Below are 18,998 nucleotides of genomic sequence, written 5' to 3'. Positions count from 1 at the left end.
AAATGACGAATGATCAGATTTTTCATTTTTTTGTGACATGGCAGCAATGTTTCGGTCTCGACCCACCCGACTATGGCCCTGTTTGGAACCACCCAGATTATATAATCTGGACCCAGATTATATAATCTGGTTTTTATAATCTATTGTATTTTTAAATAGGACAGTTTATATTATAGATTTTATAAACTAGATGACCAGATTATTATAATTTCATAATCTGCTCTACCCCAGCTAAAATGAGATTATGGATTACAAATGACGTGTTACCCTCGTAAACTTCAAGAGAATTACGCAGTGCCACCGCCACTTTTCTATTTTTCCTTGTAGACAGAGGGCAAACATGTCATTGTACAATTTAAAAGCTGGTTTACAGTTTATATAATCTAACCTCCAAACATGCCCACATGAGTTATTTTATAAATCAGATTATATAATCTATGTTCATAATCCAGATTATCATAATCTGCTCGGCCTATGTCGGGAGTCCCCTCTTCCCCCGTTCTTCCCGCCTTGTCTTCCTCCCCCGCTCCACCGCATCTTCTCCCCACCACTCTCCCCTCCTCTCCTCTCCTCTCCTTGCCCGCACGCCCTCAGCCACCGCCGGTAACTTCTCCACATCCAGATCGCTTCTTGATCCACTCCGTTTTCGATTCAATCGACATTACCCCCAAAGGGATTGGCACCAGATTCCACCTTTTTGGTAACGAAGACAGCAATGGGGATCTCCAAGGTGACGGGCATCGCCGCGACGGCGCTCCTCGTCTCGTCCCTCGCCCTGCGGCAGGTCGGCGTGAGGGCCGCCGCCACGGCCCCCATCCTCGCCACCAGCTGCGTCGCCTACGTCGTCACTGTCGCGTCCCACACCGCCGTCAACCTACCCTGGATCCTGGGCAAGACCCCGTCGGGCCGGTTCCCCCTCTGGTCGTCCGTGCTCTTCGGCCCCTTCCTGATGCTGGCACGCACGTACGCCAAGGTGAAGAGGTTCCTCAGGAAGGAGAACGTGTACGACGAGATCGCCGAGGGGCTCTACCTCGGGGGCTGGCCGTTCATGGCGAAGCACCTGCCTCCCGGGGTTCCGTCCGTCGTGGATTGCACCTGTGAGCTGCCGAGGAGCGCATTTGTGAAGGTGGATGAGTATATATGCCTTGCTACTTGGGATACCAGGGCCCCGGCACCGTCCCAGATCGAATTCGCGGCGCGGTGGGCCTGCGAAAAGAGAGCCCAGGGGAAGCCCGTTTATGTCCACTGCGCATTTGGTTAGCAATGATCTCCCCCCCTCTCTTGTTTGCATCCTACTTTCCGCGCGAACCATAGCGTAGTTTGGTAATTTTATTGTATTTATAAGTGACACCACATGAAGATAAAATGGCTATCTGTTTTGTGCATGACTTACAACCACATCAGGTCATGGAAGAAGTGCCTGTGTCATGTGTGCAATTCTAGTGGCGACAGGCATCGCTGAAAACTGGAAAGACGCCGAAAACGTCATCCGAGGAAGGAGGAAGATCAAAATGAATGCTCTTCACCGCAAAACCTTGGAAGATTGGTCCAAAAGTCGAGTTGTCCAGAAAAAGGATAATTAGCTGTGAGCTGATTTCTTTCTTACATGATATATACTTCTTCTGTGAGGTTAGAACCAAAACAGTGTAAATCCACATTGTTTAGGAATACCATAATATAATTTATTTGAAATATTCCTCCACATGACAATCATGTGTGACATAGGGAAATCCTTCATTTCCCCCCTGAAGATGCAGGAAAATTCTTCCTTTCTTTTACGTGTTTGTTCAATGTATGTGTATTAGTTGCTCCTCTAAGCAATTCTTTTCACGGCATAATCAGTGTTGTGCAGTGTACACTTTGGTTTATAATGGAAGAAACCTGAACTTAAGCTGGTTTCTTTTATCTCTGTTGCAAAATTATAGGAAGGTTTAACTTCAAATGACCATTCTTTCCTCCTACTATTTACGTACTAGGCTGCTTTATATCAGCAGTATGTGCAATATCAGACTCTGAATGAGATACTAAATTTGATATTTGGGACAGGTTTGTGCACTCATGCTCAGAGATTGCCCCTTTGTAGCCTCCTGATGATAAAAAAAAGTGATTGAATGTCAGTGTTTCGATATATTTTTATATAACCTTTTCCCCATTTTCTGGCAGTGTGATCTTTTTTCCAAATTCTGTCAGATAGCTCACCTATTAGATTCAAAATATTTTGGTAGTAGTGCATGGTAGTTTCTACAAAAGGCAGCCTTTCCAGAAGTAATGAAAATAACACAAATTGAAGTACTGTTTCAATAATGAATTCTGGGCTTCCTTCATTTGTTCCCACTCCAGGATACATTAAACCATTTGACTCAAGAAAAATCTGATGACAGTTCTACGCGTTCTGACAAGTTCTCCCATTTCTGGAGCTTCCTTTGTTTCCCAGCTCTCTGTTTCTCACATATCTGCTACATTACATCCAAAAAAATTTCTTCCCAGTTGTTTCGATTATGCTCCTACTTTGAAGGTTAGTTCCAAAATACATTTGAATCAGAAGGCAGAATATTGGCTTTCAGATGGATGTGCTGCAATGCTTAGCTCTCCGCAATTGCCTTCATCTGTCATCAGTATCCTGCAGGCAATATATGCGCAGGCAATAAATAGATCAGAGATAGATCCAGAAAAATGGTAGTACTACAACTGCTGAACCTATTCTTCTTTTAGGCCGAAACAGAAAATGGTTAGTTGGCAGGGATAGCTGAACATATCCTAGGGAAAAGCGACAGAGGCAGGGATAGCTGAAAACATCCTAGGAAAAAGCAATAGAAACTGTGTCTAGCTCTTATTCTGCACTCCGTAGATGCACTTGTTTTTGCTATTTGTTTTAGTGCAGGCTATGGTGTACAAAACAAGCCTGCTGACTTTTGAATTTTGATTGCTGGTAGGAGGGTGGTCGATTCCAGGCTGGTTAGTAGGGCACATCTGGGTATTAATAAACTAAGCTTATTCTGGCCTCTATTAAGCCCTTGCTCAATCATATGCAGTTAGATTTTTTAAATTGTAGATAGGCTATAACTTCAACAGCTACAGGTAGCAGACTCCATATCGAGCAAAAGAAAACTAACTACAGGACAGAGGTAAGATTCGCATGGTACTTACTCTCGAGGGCGAGAAGCCCAGAGGGAGCTTAGGGCACGGAGGCGGTTGTGGTACTCGCCAATAGCCAGGAAACATCGAGCTGCCTGCCTAACTGTCAGAATCCTGTGCATCTGATGAAGAGTCTGCTGCCTCAAGTTATCAGCCTGGAAATGACATGTCACATATGTCGTTTTAGCACATGCCCCAGTGATCTTATTCCTGGTAGCTAAAACTCAGAGCAGATGCTAGTAATAAACTTTTTTGGAATACATCATGTTATGGTTAAACAAATGAAATTCGAAAGAATGGTAACTTCCAAATTGTGGAGCAATTGACCTGTTAAATTGACAAATTACTAATTTTTGGCACTACTGGTGGAAGTCTTATGAGGTTTAAAATAGTTACATATTCTTGGCACAGTTAGTAACAGAATTGATGAGCTAAATCGATTTAGGTGTGGCCAGAGCAATAAATATCCCCTGAATGAAGATTGTTGATATATTTCCCTGCAAGTTTTACCAGGTGGCTTAATTGCTCATCTACAAATTTGAATAAGATAAGCGAATAGTCTAGCAGCCACTACATATACACTGACATAATGATCAAGATTGAAGAGTAGTGACACATCTTGGGTTACCTGTATGACAAAACCTTCCAGGTTGGCCAGCTTGCCAAGAGCAACTGCCATGTCACCCATGAAGCTCCCCATGTTGGTATCATCGCTAAGAGACCCGCTGCCTGCCACAGTGACTGCCAATGACTGATGGAGCTGCTCCAGGCCCTGGGTGAGAGCTTCTTCTGCCTGCTGCAATGACTGCTCAAGGCTGCAGATGCCAACCATTTGCTGTTCAGTCAAGGGATCAAGCTGAGGTGCCAGTGTCTGCAACAACAGTGGGAAGGATGTACTTCCATTAGGACATCACTAGTTTACTTCGCGAGTTTGCCAGGCAATTGGTTCTTGAACTATCAAATGAACTTTTTTTGCAAGAAACTATGAAAAGAAAACGACAGTTGATTTCATTTCTATTTTATTTAGGAATAACATTGCCAATGTTCAGTGTAGTTAGAGGCACATGCCTTGAGCAGATCAGAGGGCCGAAATCCGCCCATCCAAAGGAAGCAGCGCTCGGCTGGGGTCGCCCACATTCCGGTGATGAGATGGAAGACGTCCGCCCTGGCAGCAGCACTCTTGAGGCGGAAGAGTTCATCGTAGTGGGTCAAGGTGTCGTCGATGATGGCCCTGAGGTCACCATCCGGCAAGTGCGCGTGCAGGCCTCCCCGGAGCTCAATCATGCGCCTGCTGTCGTCATCCAGCCACCTGTTGTACTCGACATCGAACATGGCAGCACCTGGAAAATAGGCATCACAATTCGATTCAGTCCAATTCCAAATCTTAACCAAATTCCACACATTCTAATCACTGAATGCGCAGGAGAGTTGATACTGGGGGTGACTTTACACACCAGGGCTGGAGTTTCCACTTGGAGCTCCTCCAACCAAGAGTCCCTATACAAAGCTCATAGGTTCATATCACTCTTTACAATATGAAAACCTAGCTCGATACTTTGACATAGAAGGAACTTGAATGATATTTTTCTAACTCGAGTGATTTTTGTGATCATATATGTACAGGTGCACATGGAGAAATTAGCTGCAGAAATGAGGAGCACCTGAGAACGAGCCCGCTGGAGATCCTGTTCCAGTTGAGCAAGCTTGAGCTTGCCACTCTCAAGCTGCTGAATGTAAGCCTACACACGATGGATAATGCAGATGCAAAAGTCAACAACTTGGCAAATTCATTGCTGGAAACACGAATTCAGTTCAGATTACAAATGATGGCCTACCTTCTTCCGCAGCCTGCTTTTTCTCGCAGCCTCTCGATTCTGTGCTAGCCTCCTCGTCGTCTGCTGACCACCAAGGGAGAAGAAGAAATCATTATAAATCTCAGGATTCTCAAAACCAAATGCATTGCATTGCTCCAGGAACATAAATTTCGATGCTACCTTTGGATCAAGCGCTTTGCCAGTCCTGTCACTGTGAGTGGAACTGGTTGCCATCTTCTGCACATGACAAGCGAACGTGAGAAGTCCAGCACAAGCCAAAATCAGTTAATTACTTTGTTTCTTCTTCAACACATTGCATATTAGAAGAAGAATGTCAATAAGAAGCAATCAGTTGACACATCATGCTCACTTAAGCAATCAGTATGATAGAGCTAGGAGATGGAAGAACAATGTGTCCATGGTGCAATCAAGCAAATACTACTAGTATATAGTATGGTCTCTACTGCATGCACGTTACATCAAGCACATATTAAATAAACAGCCATGTACATTTGGTGGAAACCACCCACTCCAACAACAGACAAAAAATTATAGTAGTATATGTTAGGTTCTGCTTTTCTTTTCTGATGGTGTGTTGCTGTCGCGTCGCTCCCTAATTTGCAGGGCTCTCTTTCAGCTGACTGAGTGTGAATTGTTGTTATATTTTGTCTGAGAAAGAAGCGTAGATTGATTAATTAGTGCGTGAGATTGTCTTGCTTATTTGTCTATCAATCCAACAATGTATATACATATAACCCTGGCACTGGCAGTTCACCAATTGACCAGAAAGCAGCGTGCACCTAAAGCAGACACTGACCCAAGCAAGGTGGCATTATTCAAGCATCCAACTAATTGTTTTTTTTTTGTTAGAGACAATATTGTAAGAATGATCCCTCGTATGCTATTGCATCACCAATGGCTGTGGCAATGGCAATGGCATGGCAGCTACGCTCTATTCTAACATATCCTCTACATTAATCACCTATCCATCCAAATGTGCGTGCCTAGAATGGAAGGAAGATGTTGCTATTCCAACAATCTCTCTGGATTTGTTTCCATGGGTCCAAAAGAGAAGAAGAAGAAAAAAGGTTCACCTAACTAACGTGTTGGGATTGGAGATCTTGGGGGCAGCAACACATCTTAAATGCACACCCTCCCTCAACCGTGTCGATTCTTTCTTTCTTGTGCTGCCTATAGCAGGAACATTTTGCTACATGAGCATCTTGGAAGTTGTGGCGTAGCTAGCTAGCTACTGACATGGCACCAGGCTATCTATCTACTCTAACTAGTATGAGTAGGAGAGATGGATGATGATGGCCAGGGGAGAATGTGGAGAAGCAAAGAACAAAGACGAGTATGCAAGGAAGCCAAGCAACAGTGCATATGCCAATGCATTGAATGCATTTTGATATGGTCATTCACAGCGGTAGAGTACCTGCTGCTGGTGGTGCTGCTGCTGTGAAATCTGATGGAACTGGGCTGCCACGGTCACCAATCCTGCCATCCCTTGCTGCTGCTGATGATGATGATGATCTGATGAGTCCATGTTGATGTTGTTCTTGCTGCTGCTCTCTGAGTCCGTGCTGTCTGCCGTCACGTTTGAACCCTCCTGCTTACGAAAAAAAAAACAATTTCAAAATGCTCGGGACAGTTTCATTTATTTTTGCTGCAGTCGGTACGCGTCCTTGGGTGATGCTGGAGTATATAAGTAGTATATTTATTATTTACCTTGGGTGTGTGGTGGTGGTGATGGAGAGCGAGCGGCCAGGAGGGGAAGATGTCCAGCGTAGGAGGCGGCCTAGCTGCTGCCTCTGCCGCTGCCGCTGTAGCAGTATCAGCCACAGTACTGGGGAAGGCTGCAAGAAGATATCATAGGGGAGGAGGAGATCAATCAAGACATGCATCGCAACAGGCAACGGCAGAGAGAGAGAGAGAGGGGTGAAGTGCAAAGGCTGCGGCGGTGGTACTGCCTGTGATCTGATCACAAAGGGGTAGGGGTAGCAGCGGCCGCGTGGGCCCACCGTGGCAGTGAAACTGAAAGTGGCCTTGGGGTTATTCCCTTTGAGCTGTGGTTTGCTTTGCTTGCTTGCTTGCAGAGAGCCAGCCAAGCCAGAGACTCACCACCACTCTAGCTGGTAGTACTATGGGGTAGAGAGAGAGAGAAGGGGGTCACAAGCAACACACACACACACACACACAACTGACACTTCTGCCGCACTGCATGGTTACTTTTGACTAGGATGCCCTAACCTCTTGGTAAAGTGGCTCGCAGCCTTGTTCTCTTTGGTCCCTTGTTGGACTCGCTTCGCCAGGCTACGCTATGCTAGAGAGAGAGAGAGTAAGAGAGAGGTGCTGTGTGTACGTACGCATGGCGTGGTTGTGTCCATGGTGGTGGTGATGGTGATGAGGTTGAGCCGTGGAGGTGGCCGTTGCAGTTTGCTGTTGGGAATGGGAATGGGAATGGGAAATCCTCCTGCCGCCGCTGCTGAGCGTGGCGACCTGGTGCATGAGGGCCTCCTCCAGCTCCCCGAAGTAGGCGCCTCCTCCTCCGTCTTGCTCGCTGCTGCATGCATGCACGTACAGGCCGTCACCATTACAGTGCCATCACCAAATTAATACTCACGGATCTACACAAAGATCCCTATGTATGTATATATGGATGCATGTATGTATGTGTGTGTGTCTACACGCACACAGGATCGATGACAGGAAGCATGAAGAACAGCAAGCCGACAAAAAAAAACTCCATATATACAAGGCAACACGCATGCAGAGATGAATCATCAGGACTCGTGTTTGCCAAATCTTGACAAATAAGTGCATGCTGTTCATCATGGTTGTTGGTTTCCATATAGGGGAAAGAAGCAGAAAGAATAGCTATAGATGAGATGACAAACAAAACCAAACCACGAGCAGAGAGAGGGCCGGGGGAGAGAAAGAAGACAGATTGCTCTTACAAGAAGGTTGCGGGAGGCATGGAGTTGGTTGGCACGGCCATGGCGGCATGGAAGCCGCCATATCCGAGAACATGGTGAGGAGGAGGAGGAGGACCCCTGTGCCTCGGATGGCCCGAACTGCTGCTCGCCTCCTCCATGATGGACCTCCAAGCCAAAACTCTTGCTGCCTCGATCTCCCACTCCCAGTAGAGAAGCTCCTTGCGCTCCTGGCTGCTTGGTTTCTGCATGCCGCGCGCACAAGAAAGCCTCACATGAGCAACCGGACACCCCCCCCCCCCCCCCCCCCATATATATCCACCTCAGCAAAGAGAAGGAATTGCGAGCGAGGCGAGGACGGAGACAAACAACATACCAGGGCATGCACTGCGTTTCCTTTTACAGCACAAAAGAGAGAGACGGCCCGGGTTGAGCAGAGGCAGCAGCAGCTAGCAGGCTTGACCGTTTCTTTCTTTCTTTCTTTCTCCTGTCCTGTGTTCTTGCTCTTCACGCACCCTGCAACTTCTTGTCTTGATGCATCTGACTGACAGACGCTCTCTTTCGCCTTGTGGGGCGCGCGCGTGTGTACTCTGCTGCTAATCCCACAGCTGAGCTGAGAGGGCCGGGGATCTGCTTGTCCCTTCTTGCCTGCTTTAATCTGCTTTGGTCTCTCCCTCTCTTCCCTCTGTGTGTGAAATGTGAAGAGAGAAAGAGGGAGAAGAAAGAGAGAAGAGGAAGAAGGAAGTAGGGGGGTCTTGTCTTGACTTGAAGGGCTTTTGTCAAGAAGCCACCCTGACTGCACTCTTATCGCATCGGAACTGACTGCCATCTCTCATTGGCTGCCAATTTCTTTATTTCATGCGTCCATGTCCAGCCTTTCTCCTCTCTTTCCCATCCATGCTAGCTCTTCAAAGAATGTTTCACAAAGTTTACGTTTTTACGCCGCCCGGTGAGAACGTGGCCATTCTTCTTTATGCTCTGCCAAAGATAAAATGTGCTTTGTTCAGGCGTTTTTCTACTCGCCGGGCGATGACCATCGTAATTCCCCGTTTAGACCTTGACTGACACCGTCTACATACGATTATACTACAACTTAACCAATCGCGCGGATAATCACGAGACATTTCGGTTGTGCACAAAGTCATAAACGTTTTGTCAACCTTATGTGAAGACTACCTCTACACATATATTAACAACTCCTTTGCAATTATTTCCTTTCCTTTCCTTTCCTTGAGGAAGCAAGTGAGAAACCTTGGGTTTTTCCTGGATTTAATTAGCTTGGCGCTGTCCCCTGTTAACGAGTCAACATCCATGCCTTGTCAAACCATACCTAAACCAATAATATCCATTTCCACGCAGCAATGGATAGCAAGCTTATTAAATTCCTCAGACCATGGCTAAGTATCCAATCAATCAGTGAGGAGTAGCAAATATGTATGTATGTTAGTTCACCTGACATTGATGGGGTGGGATTGTGATTCTTCCTACTCCTACATACACACACACACACACACATGATTTACATGTCCATGAACTGAAATTCACAATAGTTCATGCCTTGTGTTCGTCTACGTGCTGCAAAAAAGAAGAAGAAAAGGCATTCTACGACAGCCTGGTCTTGTTGTAGCTTGACCGGGTTCAAAAGTACCGGGTAGGTACGTACCACCACACTGCCCTACAGCTACACTGCGCTGCACACCCCTGAACTAGTGGAAAGTGTGTGCTTTACTTGCACAATCTACAGTGGTGAAAATTAATCAACAGAAAGTGAGCTCCACTATTGTGTGATTCCACATCAGATGCTTACAAAGAAGCTATAGATTTTAGCCGCAAGTGTAAATCCTACCGTGCAAGATCCCTTTTCAGTTACCACCATTTCATTTCACCAAGCAACCACGGAGCATTTCTGTTTGATTGGTGAAGAGGAGCTAGCTGGAATTAGAACAGATGTCCCTTTCAATTTCACACTTGGAAGATGCATCAAACTATTCCACTGCTTAATTAGTTAATTTATGTTGTGCTTGTCAAGGTATTTATTTTTGTCTGCCTTCTTCACCCACTATTTTCCTTGCCAATGATTGGCACAGAAGAATGTGCACTACATATTACAAAATCAGAGAGGATTTATATGATTGGATTGGGTGATATATACGCATGAACCTCGCCACTACTCCCTCCGTCCCATAATATAATAGCGCTTTTGACACTACATTATTAATATAAAAACGCTTTTATATTATGGGACTCCCTCCGTTCCATAATATAATAGCGCTTTTGACACTACATTATTAGTATAAAAACGCTTTTATATTATGGGACGAAAGGAGTAGAATATTAAGCTTTGTTTATCTTATGGCATTCCTAAGTCTTAAAATGGCAAGTTTGGGTATGGTTCAATGCATTGTATATATATGGCTGCTAGAACAGTGGTTGAAACCTCATGCATGATTATGCAAGCTATTGGTTTAGCCAATTCCTTCTAAAAGGCACTGGTCAGATATATTAGATTAGTACTCCCTCCGTTCCATAATTTGTTTCGTGGAGGAACTGGAATTCGCTAATTCCTTCTAAAGGGCATTGGTCAGATATATTATGCAACTGAGGAAGTACATACTATGATTTGGTAATCTTCCCGTCAAGTAAAAGCTACTGCTACCAACCACATCAATTGAAAAGCTAGGGCTCCACCGCCTCCCGCCGGCGTTGTCGCCGGTCCGCCCTGTCTCCGGTGGCCTTAGGGCCATGGAGGCGGAGTGGATCTCGGCCCTTGCCGGTGGTAGGGCTCCGTTGTTAGATCTTTCTTCAAGTTTTGTTAGGGTTTGTGTTCTGTTCAGGAAGACTAGACGGTGGCGGCTCCCTAAAGAAGGAATAAAGGTCTCCCCACTCAGCCCCCGTTCCGGTGATGCGTCTAACACCGTTGGTGGGCGTGTGAAGGTGTGTCTCCGATGGATCTATCTTTGGTGGATTTGTTCGGATCTGTTCGTCGTTCGTCTTTGTTCGTGTGCTTTTAGGTTGGATAATTCCGATCTACACTCTTCATCTGCGACGGTTGTTGTTCTGGTGTGTTGGTCCTATGGGGCCTTACCACGACGACTTCCCGACTGTCAACTACAACAACATTTGTCCGACTCCAACGAGGGAGGGGCGATGATAGTGGCTCGCTTCAGTGCTTGTAGTCGTCGCTAGGTGGTCTTCGAATCTGGATGTAATTTTTATTATTTCTAGTTTTTGTTGCACTGCAATGATTGAAGATGAATAGATTGGAAGTTTTCCCGCAAAAAAAAAGAAAATTATGCGGGTCCCTTTGTTAAGTTAGGGGTAAATCAATCATTTGGAGGGCTCACTTTTCCTCTCCCAGCGTGCCGCCACTCTCGCCCAATTCAAAACTGCAGTCGTCCTATCCTCTTACATTGCCCCTCCTCTCCTCTTCCATTGCCACACCACCGTCGCCCTCTCCTCCTGCATTTCAAATCCAGCACCGCTCCTCTATCCGCCGCTCCTATCCTCTGCCATTCAAACACCAACACTGCTCCTCTTGTCTTTCATTCCAAAACCACCACACCTCCTCTCTTATTCCATCCAATCCCACATCCAATCCCCTCTTCCGTCCAATCCCCTCTTCCATCCAATCCAAAACCTCGATGGATGACGAGTACGTGCACATCTCCGGTTGCGATGAGGTAAAGTTAGCCAAGCTGAGGGAGATCGGTTCTTGGTTTGACAACAAGCAACGGTTAGCGACGACCGTGCAGTTGATGAGCACATATCTGAAACCGAGCAAGAGGGAGTCGATCCACCTGGGGGGGCTCGCGCGGCTTCACATAGAGCTCCTCCTCTGGGAATGGAGCAGACGGATTCACCGAAGGCGATCATGAGGCAGAGGTGGTGGCACTATCGGTCAAAGATCAAGCATCTGAACGATGAAGAACCAGAGAGAAGCTACATGTTGCGTTTGTGAAGGTGACATTGATTGAAGAGCCGGTGGAGTCCTCGTTGCCAAACACAAGAGGACGGAAACAGTTGTCATGACGTTGCTTCCCGCCGTTCTCCATGGTTCCCTCGTCGCTTTCCTCGTCTCATGGGGCAGCGGTCTACGGCCGAGGAATAGTAAGCTTCACACTCTATCTAATTTTTCTTCTCTTCATGCTTATAGTCATGGTGTGAGTGTTGAGATACAAGTTTTAGGGTAGTTGGATGTGAATTCCTTTGCATTTTATAACATATTTGGTATGTAGCAGTCACTTGCTTCACTTCTTAAATTCTGTCTAGTTATGGCTTGCTTCAATAAGTCTGCATCTAAAAATAAAAAATAGAGGTCATGTCTTCTCCAAATATTAGGAGGACTAATCTTGCTAGTTATGTTGTCTTAGTCATGTTGCAGTGTTGTATAACCTTTTGCTTCACTACATGTAAGTGCTTCTTGCATGTGCTATGGACTATATTCTGTTTACTTTCATTACATGTCCATATGGGCCATGTTAACTTCATGTTGCATGTTCTTTTATTGATTTCAAATGAGCATGAAAATGGTACTGGTCATACGAACCCCTATTTTTAACTAATTCCTAAATTGCAGCAGTAATTTTGCATTTTGCAAAAGTCATATTAATTCAACATTGACTTATATGAAGTTGGTATTCAAACTCGTATGTGTGTACGGTTGTGACAGATTGCCTTGTCATTTTTAAATGAGCATATTGTGTGTTTTCTGCCTGCCAAATATCATTACCTTATATGTGTTCAATCTGAAATTTTAAATTATTTATATGCTAAAGGTGGGAGCATGGATATGTTGCTAAAGGTGTTGGGCCTCAAAATCAAAAATCCCTTGCTCAACCTCAACATCAGAAGTTGTTTTGCATTTGTAGTTGTGTTAGTATTTCAAGACGAGAACTTGTTATGCATTTGAAGTTCAGATATTTGCAGTACTTGCAGTCTGTGATTTGTGTTTTCTATTGTGTATTCTGGTGTGTGTGCATGTGTGTGTGGATCACATCTTCATATGATGTTAAGTAAAAAGATATGGTATTATCAAAATCAAATATGATTCTGATCTCTGTTTTGCTTTCTGTATTAAGTACCACATCTGACTCAACATTTCCATCCTATTTTGGAGCCCCAGTTGTTGAAATAAGCACCTTTCATTCATTCAAGTTGTACCACATGTTGATATGTACAACGAACATAATAAAATATCACATATGGGAATATTTCTGTCAACAAAGACTTCCTTTTGCAGCCCAACATGGTGCCATGGTAGCTTCTATGAGTCAAAATGTTAACTATGCTTCCATGACATCTTTTGGGATAGCAAAATATAATGTCGCATCAATAGCATAAGTTCAACACAATTAACTAATATGCATACTAATTAGAAAATTTCTAAAAGTTGCACTATCAAAACAAGCACACACCACACACTCTATCCATCTGAGTGGTGGTGCTGCGGGCGTATTTGGCGGCATTATCCCTATCATACATCCCCATCGGCCTCTACGAACGTGATTAGGACATCTCTCCTCGTCTAATGCCCACTTGACGACTAATGTCGGCCTGCTATGAATCAGCATCTGAGCACGTTCTTCATCCCACCTCCCCTCTGACAACGTCTACTAGATCTCTCGGTGCATCACACATATGATCATTGCAAAGTTAAAAGCCCTCCGCAAGGTCTGGGTTCTCGTATGCGAGAGCCCACACGTTCTTCAGTTCCTGCAAGCGCTCCTACCATCTCTATACCATGCTAAAAATCCTTGCTGCCCGGTCCATGCCCATTGAGGAGGCACTCACACCTTCGATGACGTTGCGGTACAGGAGGCATGACGACGACGAGGAGTCATGGTGTCAATGCCAAATGTCCTAAAAAATCAACACAGAGGAGCACTTACTTAAACAAATCTTACTTATGAATCAAACCACTTAATCAGGGAGTAGCAAAAGCATGTTGACTTTATGTACCTTGTTCATTTAAAGTTATATCCATTAGCACATACAAGATCCATCAATCGACCAGGCAACAACAAAGGGAACATAATCATACAACAAATTGTGCATTCATAGTAGCAATGCACCATTATATTAATAAATCACGATAGATTTCAAAGTTCTATTGAGCAAGCAAATTAGGCATTCACAATTATGTTGAGCAAAAACAATATCAATTGACACTTATATTGAGCAATCATAGTAGCAATTCATAGTTATTTTGAGCAATCAAATTAGCCATTCACGGTTATACTGATAAAAAATATTAGCAACTCATAATTATACTGAGGAATCATAGTGGCAATTAGCAATTAAATTAGCCATTCACATTTATATTGAGCAAAAATATTAGCAATTCACACTTATATTGACCAATCAAAGTAGCAATTTACAGTTCTCTTGGGCAATCAAATTAGCCATTCACAGTTATTTGAGCAAAAGCTTTAGCAATTCACAGTTATATTGACCCATCACAATAGACATTCTCAATTATTAGGATACAAAATGAGGGTGGATAGGCTCACCAAGGCAGTGGTGGAAGAAGAGTTGTGGCCGGCGGGTGGCCGCCTTGGGGTCGGCGTAGGACGACAGGGATTGTGGGGATGGCTTCAGGGCCAGCGTGACGGAGGGCGAAATAGACGACGGATGGGGCGGACGAGGTGAGGCGTGTGGCTACACGGGCGAGTGGGATGGCCTTTTAAGGGCAACGCTCGCTAACTGTTGCATGGTGATGGGGGGACGATAGTTCATGGAGATGACTCGCGTGCCCGACAACTCGGACAAGGCCGCCAGGACCAAGAGGGCAGCGGAAACTAGGGATTGTGCTTGTCGGGCAAGATATTTGGGGAAATTTCCCTAACTCACTCGGGCATCGTCGGGTGCGGGGGAGGGCGCGCTGGTGCGAGGCCTAGGGATAGTAATGCTGCACCCAGACACACACGAGGGGCAATGCTACTTCTCAAACAACAGCGCCAGAAATTGACACATTGACGGAGATTGGTCTTGCGTTGGTTTTTTCCTTGAAGAGGAAAGGGTGATGCAGCACAGGAGCAGTAAGTATTTCCCTCAGTTTGAGAACCAAGGTATCGATCCAGAAGGAGGGTCTCGTCAAGTCCAGAGTACCTGCGCAAACACAAACAAGCTTGCACCCAACGCTTCAAAGGGGCTGTCAATCCCTTCAAGATTGTTTGCAAAGTGAGATCTGAAGGCGGAAAGTGCAACGAAGTAAAAAGTGTAAGGCTGAAAATATGGTGTGGGTAGACCCTGGGGGCCATAGTGTTCACTAGAGGCTTTTCTCAAAATAGCAAGTATTACGGTGGGTGAACAAATTACTGTCGAGCAATTGATAGAACCGCGCAAAGTCATGACGATATCTAAGGCAATGATCTAGCATATAGGCATCACGTCCGAGACAAGTAGACCGATACTTTCTACATCTACTACTATTAATCCACACATCGATCGCTATCCAGCATGCATCTAGTGTATTGAGTTCATGACGAACAGAGTAACGCTTTAAGCAAGATGACATGATGTAGAGGGATAATCTCAAACCAATGATGAAACCCCAATCTTTTTACCCTTGATGGCAACAACACGACACGTGCCTCGCTACCCCTTCTGTCACTAGGTGAGGTCACCGCACGGTATGAACCCAAAACCAAGCACTTCTCCCATTGCAAGAATCATAGATCTAGTTGGCCAAACAAAACCCACAACTCGAAGAGAATTACAAGGATATGAAATCATGCATAAGAGAGATTAGAAGAAACTCAAATAAGATTCATAGATAATCTGATCATAAATCCACAATTCATCGGATCTCGACAAACACGCCGCAAAAGAAGATTATATCGGATAGATCTCCATGAAGATCATGGAGAACTTTGTATTGAAGATCCAAGAGAGAGAAGAAGCCATCTAGTTACTAGCTATGGACCCGTAGATCTATGGTGAACTACTCACGCATCATCGGAGAGGTCATGGTGTTGATGGAGAAGCCTTCCATGTCCTAATCCCCCCTCCGGCAGGGCACCAGGACGTGCCCCAGATAGGATCTTGCGGAGACAGAAGCTTGCGGCGGCGGAAAAGTGATTGCGATCGTCCTCTGCTTTTTGGGGAATATTTGGGAATTTATAGGCGCAAGATCTAGGTCAGGGGACCTCCAGGGGCCCCACAAGCCTGCATGGCGCGGCCCTCCTCGCCGCGGGGTGGGGGCTTGTGGGGCCCCTGGGGCTCTTCTGGCTTGGCTCCCAAGTCCCCCGATCTTCTTCCATTCAAGAAAAAATCTTTTCGAGGATTTTCTTCCGTTTGGACTCTGTTTCAAAATCTCCTCTGAAAGGGGTCAAAAACATGGAAAAAACAGGAACTAGCACTTGGCACTGAATTAATAAGTTAGTCCGAGAAAATAAATAAAAGGCATTCAAAACAACCAAAGTTTGACAAGATAATAGCATGAAACCAAAAAAAATTATAGATACGTTGGAGACGTATCAAGCATCCCCAAGCTTAACTCCTGCTCGTCCTCGAGTAGGGAAGTGAAAAAGAATGAATTTTTGATGTGGAATGCTACCTAGCATAGTTGTCCTTTGCAACTTCTTTCACGTGGCATGAATGTTCAGATCCATAAGATTGAAAACAATAGTTTGCTATTGACATGAAAACAATAATACTTCAAGCAAACTAGCAAGGTAATCATGAACTTTCAAAATAACAAGGCCAAAGAAAGTTATCCCTACAAAATCATATAGTCTGGCTATACTCCATCATCCTCACATAACTAATGTAAATCATGCACAACCCCGGAATTGGCCAAGTAATTGTTTTCGCACTCTTACTTTCTCAAACTTTTTATAACTATCACGCAATACATGAGCGCGAGCCATGGATATAGCACTATAGGTGGAATAGAGTGTGGTGGGGGTTGTGAGACAAAAAGGAGGAGATGGTCACACTGACTTGGCGTATCAATAGGCTATGGAGATGCCCATTAATAGATATCAATGTGAATGAGTAGGGATTGCCATACAAGAGATGCACTAGAGCTATAAGTGTGTGAAAGCTCAAGAGGAAAACTAGTGGGTGTGCATCCAACTTGCTTGCTCACGAAGACCTAGGGCAATTTTGAGGAAGCCCATCATTGGAATATACAAGCCAAGTTATAAAACGAAGATTCCCACTAGCATATGGTAGTGACAAAGCAAGAAGCTCTCAATCATGAAGAACATGGTGCTAACATGAAGCACAAGTGTGGAAAAATATAGTAGCATTGTCCCTTCTCTCTTTTCTCTCATTTCTTTTTTTATTTGGGCTCTTAGGCCTCTTTTTTTTCTTTCCTCTTTTTTTTGTTTTTGGGCTCTTTGGCCTCTTTTTTTTATTCCTCAGATGGGACAATGCTCTAATAATGATGATCATCACACTTTTTAGTTACTCAAAGCTCAAAGATCACAATGATGATGAGTCCATAGGAAATGCCTCCGGCAGTGTACCGGGATGTGCAACGATCTAGTATGATCATGCAATGGCAATATGAGAGTGACGCACAAGTCATGAGACAGAACGGTGGGAGTTGCATGGCAATATATCTCGGAATGGCTATGAAAATTCCATAGTAGGTAGGTATGATGGCCGTTTTGAGGAAGGAATTTGGTGGGTTTGTGCACCGGCGAGAATTGCGCGGCGCTAGAGAGGCTAGCAATGGTGGAAGGTGAAAGTGCATCTATACCATGGACTCAACATTAGTCATAAAGAACTCACATACTTGTTGCAAAAGTTTTTATTAGTAATCGAAACAAAGTGCTAAACGCATACTCCGAGGGCAAGGGTTGGTAGGTGTAAACCATCGCGCGATCCCGACCTCAACACAAAGGATGACAATCAATAGATCAATTATGCTCCGACTTCCTAACATAGCGGTTCACCATACGTGCATGCTACGAGAATCACTAGCTCCAACACAAGTATCTCTAGATTCACAACACCCTACTAACATAACTTTTAATATTACCGAATCCACGTCTCAAAACTAATTGAGAGGAACCAAAACTTCTCTTTCTACTCAATGCACATGAAGATGGAGGTTTTTGCATCCTCTTTGGGTACCTAGCACATGGGACTACTTTCATAGCATAAGCCAACTACCAAATCACGCACCGCCGTGCTCTAAATATATAAGTGAAGCACGAGAGCAAAAGTATCTAGCTCAAAAGATATAAGTGAAGCACAAGAGCAAAAGTATCTAGCTCAAGAGATATAAGTGAAGCACAATGAGCATTCTAGCAAAATCATGATGAGTGCATATCTCTCTCTCTCAAAAAGGTGTGCAGCAAGGATTATTGTGACACAACAAATTGAAAAGACTCCTAAGATACAAGATGCTCCATGCAAAACACATATCATGTGGTGAATAAAAATATAGCTCCAAGTAATGTTACCGATGGATTGAAGACGAAAGAGGGGATGCCTTCCCGGGGCATCCCCAAGCTTAGGCTTTTTGGTGTCCCTGAATTTTGCTTGGGGGGCCTTGGGCATCCCCAAGCTTGAGCTCTTTCCACTCTTTATCTCTTTGTCCATGAGAACGTCACCCAAAACTTGAAAACTTCACAACACAAAACTTAAACAGAAACTTGTGATAACATTAGTACAAGAAAACAAACTACCACTTCCTTTGGTACTGTAGCAAACTTGAATTCCATCTATATTGATGATGGGCTACTGTATTCTCACTTTCCCATGGCTAGTACCCCTCGATACTAACCATAGTTTCATCAAAACAAGCAACCAACTCAACATAAACAGAATCTGTCAAAAACAGACCACTCTGTAGCAATCTGTATACTTCGTATACTTATGGTACCTCAAAAAATATGAAACATTACAAAGGTCTGTGGAAAAAGCATATCAATCAGCAGCAAAAGGAATGAACTCAAAAGCTCATTTTGAATAAAAATGAAAAATCATCTCGTGAGCGAAAAGTTTTTGTCTTTTTCCAGCAGGATCAAACAACCATTACCAAGACTAGTCATAAAGGTTTTTCTTGGCTCAAACACAAAAAGAAACACACAAAAAAACAATCACAACAGAATTGTGAAAGTGTGGACGCAACAAAACAGAAAGAAAAAGATAAATTCAT

At 44.4% G+C, this 18,998-nt stretch overlaps 2 protein-coding genes across 5 annotated transcripts; one reads left to right on the top strand and one right to left on the bottom strand.

Annotated features, from left to right (window-relative positions):
* Positions 1-478: 478 nt before the first annotated feature.
* LOC123448156 lies at positions 479-1,905 on the top strand. Its single transcript, XM_045124949.1, has 2 exons — positions 479-1,256; positions 1,405-1,905. The coding sequence occupies exons 1-2, from the start codon at positions 716-718 to the stop codon at positions 1,581-1,583; spliced, it is 720 nt and encodes a 239-aa protein (XP_044980884.1). The 5' UTR covers positions 479-715; the 3' UTR covers positions 1,584-1,905.
* Positions 1,906-2,275: 370 nt separating this feature from the next.
* Positions 2,276-8,726, bottom strand: LOC123448154 (transcription factor TGAL4-like). Of its 4 annotated transcripts, none has more exons than XM_045124945.1 (13): positions 8,259-8,726; positions 7,907-8,127; positions 7,316-7,512; positions 6,678-6,805; positions 6,385-6,558; positions 5,130-5,186; positions 4,971-5,033; positions 4,797-4,874; positions 4,590-4,632; positions 4,204-4,475; positions 3,764-4,006; positions 3,148-3,290; positions 2,276-2,620 (listed from the first exon to the last, which is right to left on the bottom strand). In XM_045124945.1, exons 1-13 carry the CDS (start codon positions 8,709-8,711, stop codon positions 2,539-2,541), a joined length of 2,154 nt encoding a protein of 717 aa, XP_044980880.1. In that variant the 5' UTR covers positions 8,712-8,726; the 3' UTR covers positions 2,276-2,538. The 4 variants fall into 4 exon arrangements, with proteins under 4 accessions (XP_044980880.1, XP_044980881.1, XP_044980882.1 ...); XM_045124946.1 differs by having other exon boundaries at positions 4,971-5,030; XM_045124947.1 differs by having other exon boundaries at positions 7,316-7,509.
* Between the last annotated feature and the right edge of the window lie 10,272 nt (positions 8,727-18,998).

The sequence above is a fragment of the Hordeum vulgare genome, chromosome 4H (assembly GCF_904849725.1).
Source record: "Hordeum vulgare subsp. vulgare chromosome 4H, MorexV3_pseudomolecules_assembly, whole genome shotgun sequence".
Classification (NCBI taxonomy): domain Eukaryota; kingdom Viridiplantae; phylum Streptophyta; class Magnoliopsida; order Poales; family Poaceae; genus Hordeum; species Hordeum vulgare.
Note: the sequence above shows the minus strand (reverse complement) of the source record. Positions and strands in the feature narration are given on the sequence as shown.